Here is an 11774-nt window from a genome sequence, read left to right on the forward strand (position 1 = left end):
CCCCCCCCCCTCCGGACCAGGGTGTCCAATCTTGGCCAAGATCAACCCCATACATGACCCATCCCATATGTCCCAAACATTCAAACACATGTATTGAAGTGCTCACATGCTAAATAAACATGTCTAGCCGTCAAATGAAAAATGTTTTCAAGTAGCTATAACAATTTTAAAAGATAGTATCAGGTAGTTTGCTGACGGAGAACCTTGTACTGGGCCTGATCACCTGTTGGATTCACCTGAGTGGCAGGAAAAGTGAAATCAGACAGGTTGGTGAGTTGCCAATGGTAAAGGTGAGGTAGTACATTGTATGTACATGGAGACTCTCTTCAAAACATCAAATCAGAACATGGGGTCGGAGAGTTGATATGTGTAATATATAGATGGAGTTATAGTGCATAACTGCAATCAAAATGCATTCCCTGTTCCATCAAGTGTTGGTTCAGAAGAACCTATCTAAGGTAAGACATTGTATGGTATCATTTCATGGAAGATGATCACTTCAATATTGGCCCAATTTTGCTGCTTTTAGGCGGGTGAGTTGTTTTCCCTGGAGGATCGATTCATTATCAATGATTTCGATGAAGTGATGACCAAAATATTGGACATTGTCTCCCAGGTAACATCGAATTAGGATTATGGCTATTTGGGTCTAAAAGTTCTTCATATGAATGTTATTTGTTTCCCTTAGCCGGATTTTTTGATCAATCACAATGATCAAAGTTTGGTGGAAATCTGTATTACCCGATTGACTTCGGCCATCCGTGAGACTCGAACCATTGAATCACATGCTGGTTCCATGGTCCAACTCCTAGAATTGTGTCTCAGTTACAACTTGCGTCCTTCAGCTCACGGTTTGGATCCACCTCACGCCAAAATCGCCTCTGATTTGATGAGCTGCATATTCTTGGTAAGGCCATCATACACAATAGTATCTGCAGTCAAGTGCTTCTTGGTGAATGATCAAGTAACACTGGAGTGCTCTGAGGTTTGTTTCAGAACTATTCCAAGCGGAATGTGATGGAATTGGCTCTACCCGTGGCCGTGAAGTTTCTGCACAAGGGCAACAAGGATTTATCGCGGAACATGTCCTCTTATCTGTCTTTGGCAGCCATCGAACATGCCGAGCTCTTGGCACAACACATTCAACCCATCATTGATTCTGTGATATCGGGTAAGGATCTGATCCAAGGGCAGCGAAAATAAGTTGAAGTTGATGGATGAAGAGACATGGAGTAAGGATTTCTGGGTCGCTTCAGTTATTGATTGGGGAGAACTGACAAAGACATGTTGGGAGGAAACGGGAACCTAGCACATTTCATCCAAGGGAAATAGGAACAGGAAGTTTCTGCCCTTTGATAAAGGTTTGAGTATTAAGTAACCCCATGAACAGTTTTTTTCGAAAAGATACATAATCGTTCTTCTGTTTCAATATTTGTCTAAATAAGTGAAAGATCAAAGCTATTGGTAACTTGCTCTTATAAACACTGATCAAAACCATAATTCGAAAGAGGTGACCTTGTCCCATATACTAGCTTGCATGATTAAAAAAGAACAAAAAAATATCATTGAAATAATGACCTACGGATTGCCAGGTCAGGATCTTTCTACTGATACCGTTAAAATTCGGCTTTCGCTGGGTACTCTTGGTGGTGTTAGGTGACGCAATTTTTTTAATAAGAAAAGTTCGGATGAGGATAAATAGGTTCTCCATTTTCCGTGTCGACTAAAAATGGGGAGAGCTATGCCCAAATACTATGTCACGGCGTGGAATCAAGGTGTAATTATTGTCTAGACTCACCCAAAGTTTTGGAGATGCCAATCTTCAATTTCCACTTAAGGCAAGCTCTATAATTGAAAAGATTTGCGGTCACAGAGTAATCTATAGGATGGTATTTTTGGACACGAAGGATTTCTCTTCACTTCCCTAATTTATGAAATATGAGATGAACTCTGGTTTTCTTGTAGGTTAGGTTTTTTTTTCCTCGTTTCAACTTTTTTTGCGAGTATTCAGCATGTTGAATACTTGTGATGATGCTCTGTCACTTTCCTTGAAATATGGCTATGGAGAGATCCTCAAAAATGCCCATACCATGTCCTAAGTTATAAAGGGCCTGAAAAATCTCGTTAGAAACTTTCTCAGAAACCCCCAGAATCATTTCCTTTGTGCACCATCTTTTACTGAGTGCCAGTCCTTGGAAACAATATCTATTTGATGTCTTATCGTCAGCAATCAATCGGTATCAAAGAGCAAACTTGGAGAACTACTAAAAGCCATTCATTGTCTCAGGGAATTTTGAATTTGAACATCTTAGGTTTTCATACCGGAGTTCTTTTCTCAATCACTTGAAAAAAGAACGAACATTCAAAAATCACACCCAAATTCAAGGGCTAGCCAAATCTATCTACCCATTTCGTTGGCGAATCAAATATCATATGGTTTTAAAGGTTTTAAAGATTGAATTTCCCACACTGGTGAGGAAGTCAATAACAAACGGTATTTTGCAACAACTTATCACATTTCAGGGAACTACTCTTTGGCACGGGTTCTTCCTACCATTTACGGAGTGAACAAAAATCCCATCAACAACCACGTGATGACCTTAGTTTCTATTTTGCACAACTGTGAGAACACAGAGAAGCTGGCCTTGCTCTCCCTCTTCGGCTTGGTGGCCAAGGACAACTCCGCTGTAAGTTTTCAAAGTTCATGCTCTTGGCCAAAAAAAAGTATCGTTCATAATCCCTTGAGTCTTTGGCTTTACTCTGTTCCAGCTCTTGGAACCGTCTGTCCCACAACTTTGCGAATCTCTGACGTCACAAACCACCGCGGCGGCCACACTTCAAGTCCTGTACAATATTGCCTTGACAAAACCACTTATTTTGGCGGATCATACTCGCCAATTGAGGGTCACGGCGGAGAATTTTCCGAAAAGCGCAATCTCCGCGATACAAGTTATGAGCGCCATCGCCAAAGTCAAGAAGGTAATTAAGAATTAGGATTGACAATGACATTTGGGGCTTCTTTGCCCTAGCTTTTGAATAAGATTGACACATGGTAAAGCGACAAAATGGACTCATGTGAAGAAAAAAAGGCGGACATTCAAACAGGAAGTCGGATGTTGCTCTGAAGACTGGTTAAAGAAGTTGAGTGATGGGTAGAGCGCGGGAAAAATATCCTTTTTTGAAAGCTAGATATTGAATGTTATTGACTCATTGAAGCGCGAAAGGAAAATGACTTCATCTTCAAATTTTGAGAGATCACGCCTATTTTTGAGGCTTCATATCTCTTTGCTGAGGAATTAAATTGAAGGTTCAGTTCTTTTACCAATTAAAGGAATGGTTCATGTAGGTAGGTATTTTTATAAACTGTCTAAGTTTCACTCATTAACATGCATAAAAACTAATTTTGGAAGAAAAAGGCCGTTTTGTGGCTGATTTTTTTGTTTTTAGAATTTCGTATTTTTGCAATAAACTTTTTGAAACCTTAGAAACTGTTTTTGTCCAATATTGAGATTTATATCTTGGATTTTTAGTACCTCTACTGTTTTGAAAAGTGCTCCAATGACCTCCTAAAATTTGTGCTGCTTTTCATCGTGCAGCTGCTACTTCAATGTGTCAATAGTTTCCTGATGAAGGCTTGATATTTTTTTCCTCAATGCCGCCACTACAAAAATTAAAGCAAATGAGAAAATCAGAATATCATACTTGTCATACATTAAGAAGGAATACTATCACATCACATCAGGTCTGTACCTTGCTTAAAAACTGCGTGCAATCCAATATTCTTTGACCGTTTGATGTATTCACATAATTTTATCCTTAATCGCGATAATGCCTTAGTTGTCAGCAAGGGGAGGAAACATAATCCATCGTAATTATCTTCAAAACATGTAGAAAAGATATTATCTTTTCTCTGGTTATCCAATTTTACTGCCCATGCATACTGTTCAGAGCAAATAGTAAAAGGGAAGCTATCGCGGATTTTTTTTAAATTATACTTTCTCCTTATTATTCGCGTTTTGACTGATTTAGTTTTGTAGATTGTGCCAAGTTTTCTTTCGTTAAAGCATGCCCTTTTGTCTTAAAAAACGAACCATCGTAGAAATGAGTTGCATTACATGATTGACATGTGGTTTTGCAAAAAGAGGGGGGGACTTATATTTGAGATATTCCACATCAAACGAATTATATATCGCTCATGAGAAAAGTGTGTATGTTTTGGAAATCTTAACGGTTTATGATTTTTGTAAAACGGTAACTGCATTACCAAAAAACAGGGCTGTTGTTGTTTTAGGTGAATTTTGAGTTTTCTTATATTTCTTCTTCCAGGAAAAGGCTCCCGAGACAATGGATTTCATTACTTCAATGATTGGACGCCTGGAGGCTGAGAAGCACTCCATGGTGTTGAAGGAGATTATTGCATTGACCAATAAATATCCAACCTTGCTGACTTCCAATCTCATGAGTAAGTTGACCTCGTTGGAGGAAGGAGCTAGCTCAGCATCCAGGACTTACATCCAAGAACTGAGGAATGAGTTCAACACCCGGTCGCGTGAGAAACTCACCTCCACCACTATCACTCCCGCCGGTGCTCTAAATCATGGAGTAACTATCGTCAAGGTAATCATGTCTTTTGGTATAAACACATTTTAAGCAAAACCACACCACTTACATAATTACCAAGTTGTACTGTTCAGCACATCCACCTGTTTGATTTCTGACCTATTTCGAAAGATTTTTGAATTAAGGTTAGCATGCCAATAAGGCTTGAGATTGAAAAAAACCCATACCTGCGGAAAGATATTGGGAAGCGTTAAGACTGTAAAAGAGCATCAAATCCTTTGCAAGTTAGATGGCGCTACCTCCATTTACTGAAGCTTGTTCTCACATTTTTAAAGCAATCTGGTTGAATGCTATTCTATATCCGATTTAAGAGAAACATTGGGTTTTGTCCATTCCATACATACCTGCTTACTGAAGGCTTTTTCTTACATTTTTTAACATAACGATTCAATCTTCTTCAGTTTTTTCCCAAAAAGTAATAGTGAGACTTTTGAATGATTAATTATATCATTGCTAGCCTTCATTGAACTCAAAATTAATGATAAGTAGGAACAGAGGGACTAAATATCAAATGCAAATGTGAAAGCAAATCCAAATTCAATTTTGGACACAGTTTGCCCTTGTCATGGCGACATCTATTGGCAAAAATTCAAGGATATGATTCAACTCCACGATGTTTACGCCTTGTCAACCGCTGCAAGCCGAATGATTTGCTTCCCATTTTCTGAAATAAAGTACTTGGAAACTTCTATAATAAGAGGGCACACAATGTGAATTTTACAGCTTCTGCCCTCGCTATCGTCACTTGAGAAGTTGCAAAAAAGTTTGGCAATGCCCAACTCTATATTTTTATGCTTCAGGTGGGTGGAGGCTCGAAATCCGAGTTGTCGAGCCAAGGCCACAAGATCATCTACCAGTCAACTCAAGTTCAGGGTCCACTTCCATCAAAATTCGACCCTCGCTACACGGTGTCAGGGAGTCGGTCCAAGTTACCCCACACCCATCGCTCCATGACAAAGTTAAATATGCAAACAAGCTCGTCGGGACCCAATCCCATAGGAAGCAGCAATGTCATTGCCTCCGGGGGCTTCGACTCAAGAATGGGTAGGTGTATTATTTAGGCAACATAAACCATCGTAAAGACTGGAAGATTGTCAAATACAAACTTGCAGGTCTTCACAAGTCCATGACCAAGCTAAGTGCGTCGTCCCAGCAAAACATGGTTCGCTACAACTCGGGTTCCCAAGTGCTGACCCAACCTATGGCGAGATCCATCACTTGTATAACCTCTGGCCAAGGGAAACCCATTTACAGTGCTGGAATGAGGGGAAGCATGGCTGGGTCCAACGTAAATGGGTCGCCCACCAAATCAATGTCTTCGGGTATTGAATGTGGTTATTGCATTCAAATCAGGATGAATTGGTTATGTAGAAATATTTTCATTAGGTTCCATGTCGGGCGTGGCTGGTGGGACCGCCTTGACGTCGTCTTCGGATGGGAGGGACATTCTTACGGTGAATGTGAATCAAATCAATGCGGATTTGATGCGCCAGGTCTCTACCGTTCTGTCACAGCATCAGGATATTACCAATGGATTTCCCAAGGTGAACACCTCGAGTTACACCCATTTAGCTTCTCAAGGCCTCCCAGCTCCACCCACTCATCCTCATTCATTATCAGCTGTGGCCAACGCGCCATTTTCTTTGCCCAACAATTCCAGTCGTCGGTGAGTATTATTCGTTGATGGCTTGTTCAAGAATTGGTATTTGCACGATAAACATGTCCATGCACGTTATTACAAACGCTGTAAGGGAACAAACACCCACGTTTGATTGTAAGTTGTTCCCTTTAGTATCTCCGGTTGGTTGGAAGTCAAAAACGCTCGCAACTTTTTGTGCTCATTATATTGCTCTTTGAAAAATTTTTTGCACCTTTGCAAGCAGGTTTCGCTCCAGTTTCAGTATTCGCGTTGTGTCGGCATATTCCAGTCAAATTTTGGTTCTTTCATTATTTGAGGGTGCTCTGTCATATTTTCTGTCATCGCTTTGCCCAAAATGCAAGCCAGGTTGAAATTTATTGCATCAATGTTTGCTTCTAACTGATTTGTATGTTCTAGGAAAAGAACATTTGAAAAAAGTGCATTTCATAACATTTTTCATATTTTTGATGGTCGTAATAGGGCATGTCAAGTAAAGGAAATTCAGGGAAAAATGTGGTCCGCCACCCTCATTTTAGGCATCTTAGGGAGGAATAACGAAGACAAACATCACAGCCAACTTGCACCATCCGTCCATTGAATTTTCGATAATCGAGTGATTTTGAGTGAGCTTTGTTACACAACCCAACAAAATGAACATGTTTGGTCTTATTCGGTGAACGCATTATCAAATTGTCTCAATACCTTATTGCTATTTGCATAGACCAGCAAGTAAAATGAGATGTCAAATTTCAATGCATGCACAGTGTGGTTTGGCTGGGCATGTTGTCTTCGATTTTTACTCCATGGAATAACGTCGGTTGTTCATGAACGCGTTCAATTGACAAGCCCTATTGATAATGATTCGGAGGAACTTAAAACCACAATTTTGTTAACATTTCACGCAAAAAAAAAAATTTGAAGCATGATTTGTGAAAACAGCGGTAGATTTAGAAACCCTAAATACGAACCACCAGCTTTCAGTGTCTCCAGACTATCCGACATCAAAATGGTGAAACATTTGCTCAAAAGTGAATAAACTCGATAATTGATGTAAAACAAACAAATGCTTAAGAAGTCTCCCTTGAAAAAATGAGACAATAGGAGGCGGTCACAGCTATTTCAGTATTTCAGGGAGACAAAAAAAATCGGTCAAAGCTCCTCAAAATTTGATTTGACTTGAAAGAATTATCATAAATTGCCCATAATTATAAAATTTTCGGCTGAAAAAGGAAGTTATGTTTCAAAAAATTCTGGGAGATGCATGTTTTGCAATGTTTGCATCCTCTTAGTTTTAACTCACCATAAACGTATACTTCGGTGGAGAAAAAACATTGTGAAGAGAAACGTTTAACTTTCCTGTTGCCTCATTTCTTATAGAGTCCCACCTTACAACAGTGGTCCATTACCAGTGCCCTCGTCGTCCCAACCTCCCTCTTTAGGAATTCCTTTGGCCCCAAATCCGGCGACGACAAGTCATTACCCAATCTATCACCACCATCATCATGGCAATCAGCCCAATAACTACCAACCCAATCCTCGGCCTCAGTCCATGTTTTCCAACACTTTACCCAGTCCCAGGAGACGGGCAGCCATGGAAAAACGCGATGAAGGTGATCCAATGAGCACAGGATCCGTGGATGATGGCTTGGGAAATGGAAAGAGCAAAACTCAGAATGTAAGTTCAAACCAGAACCATGACCGAAAAGTGTGTTCCAATTCGAAGGCAATGTCCCAGTTGGAAGCCAATCGCTCCATTTTAAAGGGGTTCTTGCCTCAATTCAAATGAATGTACGACTTAGAAATGTTCCAAGTATGATAGTTCTTATCCAGTGTCTTTTTGCTGTAATGTCTTGTTGACACCGCGAAAATTTGTCCAAGATCCTGGAACATGCCCTCTCAGACAAATGCTGACACGCTGTTTTTGTATAATTTCATTGAGGAAAAAATGCAAGCTCATTCTTGTGACGGGCCCAAAAAAAGCGCATCTAAAATCTAATGGAAGCAAAAAAAGCGGTCCAGATGAACACGAATGGCCAAAGCTATGTGGACTAAATCTAATAAAAAAGTGACAAAAATATTATCTATCCCGAATCTAGAGAATGTCCGTATTCGAGCCTTTTCCCATGCGCGATACCGTGCAACATTTTTGCGAGAAGCATTTGGACAAGATCAAATCGTACATGACGAGTCTGATGGCCAAACTGCCACTTCCAGTGAAGTGCACCATTGAGGAACGCAAAGGGAAGAAGCATGCCAAGCTTCACTTTGCTTGTCAAGGCAGAGAAGGCGACCATTGTCTCTACAAAAGCACGTTCTACACACTCAAGACGAGAAACCCCAAGATCTGGATTCATCTCATGTTCTTGGCCTTGCAGGTACAGCACTTTGATGAACATGAGTACGTTTTCTTTGAAACACTTGAGATGTGATGAATCCCTCTTACTTGACGTTGGCCTGGTTTTAACATCATTTTCATAACATATGTGGAGGAAACTCGGCTTCAGTTCGGAGTTTCGGAGAAATTGATTTCTGATACCAATTGCTGTAGCTCTTTCGAAGCCATTGGAAGTAAATTGGCTTTTCTCTGTTACCATGTGAACCTGTTTTAAACCAATGATGGTCGTGAATCATTGACTCGAGTTATAACTTTTCGGTAACTGCAAATAAAACCACTCATTATCTTTTAATCTAACAGATCCAACGGCGGATGTTCCCATTTTGATCAAATGGAGTATTAATTTTTTTTTCGTCAACTCAGCTACTTACAGTACATATAAAAGTCGATTTTTTTTTTTAAATTTCTGATATAGATTTCAGACATTGGGATTAAAAACTGTAAATAAATGTCAAGGGAAGTTGAAAAGTGGTTCAGTAACATCAATATCCTAAACTTTGGTTAGTTACCTTTCCCACTTGTGATGCCCACCACTGTTGGTTAGAAAATGAAGGCAAATGGATCTTTGATTTCAAGGCCTGTGGCAAAATCTTCCTTAAATTAAAGAGAGTAGCCGACTGCAGCTCGTTCGTGCGGTCAATTTTAATCAAATTTCCCAACCAAGCATATTGCTCGCTGACTTTGATTCTTGTGTTCCACTTCAATAGGCTCGCTCCCAATCCGCTATCAGTACCCGAGAGTCGTCCGTGAGCGCCTTGAAGCATTGCTGGGAGATCCTGAAGTCTGAGAGCATGAATTTTGTCACCTTGGTAACGGGTGCCTTTCCGCCAGCCAAGGTAAGATTGCAGATGAATGAAAAACTGAATGACTTTTTGTTGATGCCAAAGTCTGGAAATATTTCGCGTCTTTCTTGTCAGGATCAAGACACGCTGCTCAATGAGTTGAGGTCTCATCGTTTCTTTGATGTGTTTGAATACAATGGACCTCGCCAGCATTGGGGTTGCTTTTTGTGTAATCACCCAGATCGAGCCGAGGACTTTATTCAGGTTAGTTGTTTTACGCTTCACGATGCCAAAGAAATGCCTTTTGGTTATTTCTTCAATGGATGTCATTTTCTTGTGGCGAGGTTGAGAGAAAACCCTTCGATTGTCAAAAGCCTTCAAATATTGGAAGGGCGTATGTAGGCGTTGATCCAGTAGCAGGATTCAAGTCAGACTTGGACAAGTTCTTGACTCAAACTCATGATCAACCTTATATTCCAGGATTAGCCAGATCAACCAACTCTAATTTGTTGGTCGACCAAATAATATATAAAAATAAAAGTCAAGTAAGATGAATATTTTTCTCGTCTTGAACTGCTGAGATTTCAATCCCAGTAGCGGTAAGGAAGTTAAAAAAAAAGATATTTTCTTTTAAGCCTAATCTGGATTATTCTTGCACAAAGAGAGCCATTCCCATAAACCCCATATTTTTATGGGTGATGAAAAATAAGGAGTTGTCGACTGAAAAAAAGAAGTTGAATTCTACCCAGGAAATTTACTTGATGTTAGCTAAAAAGTATTGAAATCTAATTATTATTTTTTACTGACAAGATGTTGAAGATGAAAAGAACGAAAATCATACCAGTGAAAAATGCCTTCCATGAAAGTAAAATTTGCTCAGTGTTCCTTTCGAACATGTTAGATATTGCCTCTTCACATTATAACAGAGCTCTACTAGAAAGTGGTTGTTGGCTTCTGTTATGAAAGAGTCCATTCGATCCATACCTTTACTCCGACCCCTCCACATTGTCTTTGCCAAATAAACTCATAAGATAAATCCCAAATGACTTTACATCACGACATTCACTTACCAAAAGCTGATCTCATCTGTCTAATGCTCAATCGATTTTTTTTTCTTCTCTTTTCAATTATACAGGACACAGCCCCGGTAATTGAGGGTCAATTGAAAGAGAAGAAAGGCGGTAAATGGAAACTGTTCAAGAAATGGAAGAGCCGATATTTCACCTTGTCTGGAGCCAAGCTTATGTATAAAGAACAGGTACGAAGTTTTACTCTTGTGTTTGGCATCGTTCAATGTTGCTGATAATGCTTGCCATGGCATTGACTTTAGGGAGGTGACAATGGAGGTACAATGCAGACGTTGGATGTTGGATCGATCCGATCTGTGAAAGTGACCAAAGAAGGCCGTCGAAACATTCCAAAGGCGTTCGAAATATTTACCCACGACAAGACTTTCATCTTAAAGGCCAAAGACGGTTCGAATGCCCAAGAATGGGTCCAATGTCTATCGGTGGCCAAAGCCCATTGTGAGGTGAGTTCTCAACAACTGCCTAATTTCTGCCATTGATTGAAAATCGTATCCAAGGGTGTTCAAATTGCTAAATCGGACTCATCTTTCCACACTTTTACGAAACCTAGGCATTGATTGGTAATGAAGTAATATACATCTTGTAGACACTGTGAATAGTGCACATTATATCCGTCAGAGGGCACTAAGATTTTTTTTGGTGAGGTAACCTTAATTTGTGAAAATAATAAATGTTTTTGTATTTAAAGTCACGGCTTTTACTAGTCAATCAAGTACCTGGTTTTCGTGTATGTTTTGCAAAAAGGGGATACAGAAGTCCACTGGAGTTTCTGAGAGGCCCGACATATTAGGCATGTGAAGTAAAGGAAATTCAAGGAAACATTTAGTGACACCTTAATCTTTTGGTGCATTTCTGTTCCCGCACTTTCATCTTGGCTTCATTCCAAAATATTGCTCACTTCAACAAGGTGGCGAATTGAAATAGATGACAAAGGAAATATAAGCAAGGGTCCAGGCCAGCTATGCATGTCTGTATTTTATTGCTAATTTTGACCGTTTATGGTGTTTTCCAGAGCCGCGATTCAAATTTGAGAAAAGTGGCGTATTCCGGAAGTCTTGGCCGACTTAATCATCATCATGGACGGGTCCCTCTGATCCATCAGCGATCCCTAACCAACGCCAATATTGCTCAACGCACAGCTGTTTAGGACGAATCAGTCCCTATTGAATACTGTTATTTAGTACAATTACTTCAAGTTTTGTCAGAAAAACTAAATTTCATATCATGTCACCCACGTGCGTCGGCTCATT

General features: G+C 39.9%; 1 protein-coding gene across 1 annotated transcript; it reads left to right on the plus strand.

Moving 5' to 3' along the window:
• Window positions 1-204: 204 nt before the first annotated feature.
• On the plus strand, window positions 205-11754 carry LOC131882809 (ventricular zone-expressed PH domain-containing protein 1-like). The gene is made up of 17 exons (XM_059230074.1): window positions 205-458; window positions 530-616; window positions 689-907; window positions 997-1171; window positions 2524-2687; window positions 2770-2979; window positions 4327-4617; window positions 5421-5664; window positions 5733-5942; window positions 6007-6286; window positions 7637-7934; window positions 8356-8634; window positions 9362-9490; window positions 9572-9700; window positions 10572-10694; window positions 10767-10967; window positions 11537-11754. Exons 1-17 carry the CDS (start codon window positions 411-413, stop codon window positions 11669-11671), a joined length of 3222 nt encoding a protein of 1073 aa, XP_059086057.1. The 5' UTR covers window positions 205-410; the 3' UTR covers window positions 11672-11754.
• The last annotated feature ends 20 nt before the right edge of the window (window positions 11755-11774 follow it).

Source organism: Tigriopus californicus, chromosome 6 (genome assembly GCF_007210705.1).
Source record: "Tigriopus californicus strain San Diego chromosome 6, Tcal_SD_v2.1, whole genome shotgun sequence".
NCBI classification, from domain to species: domain Eukaryota; kingdom Metazoa; phylum Arthropoda; class Copepoda; order Harpacticoida; family Harpacticidae; genus Tigriopus; species Tigriopus californicus.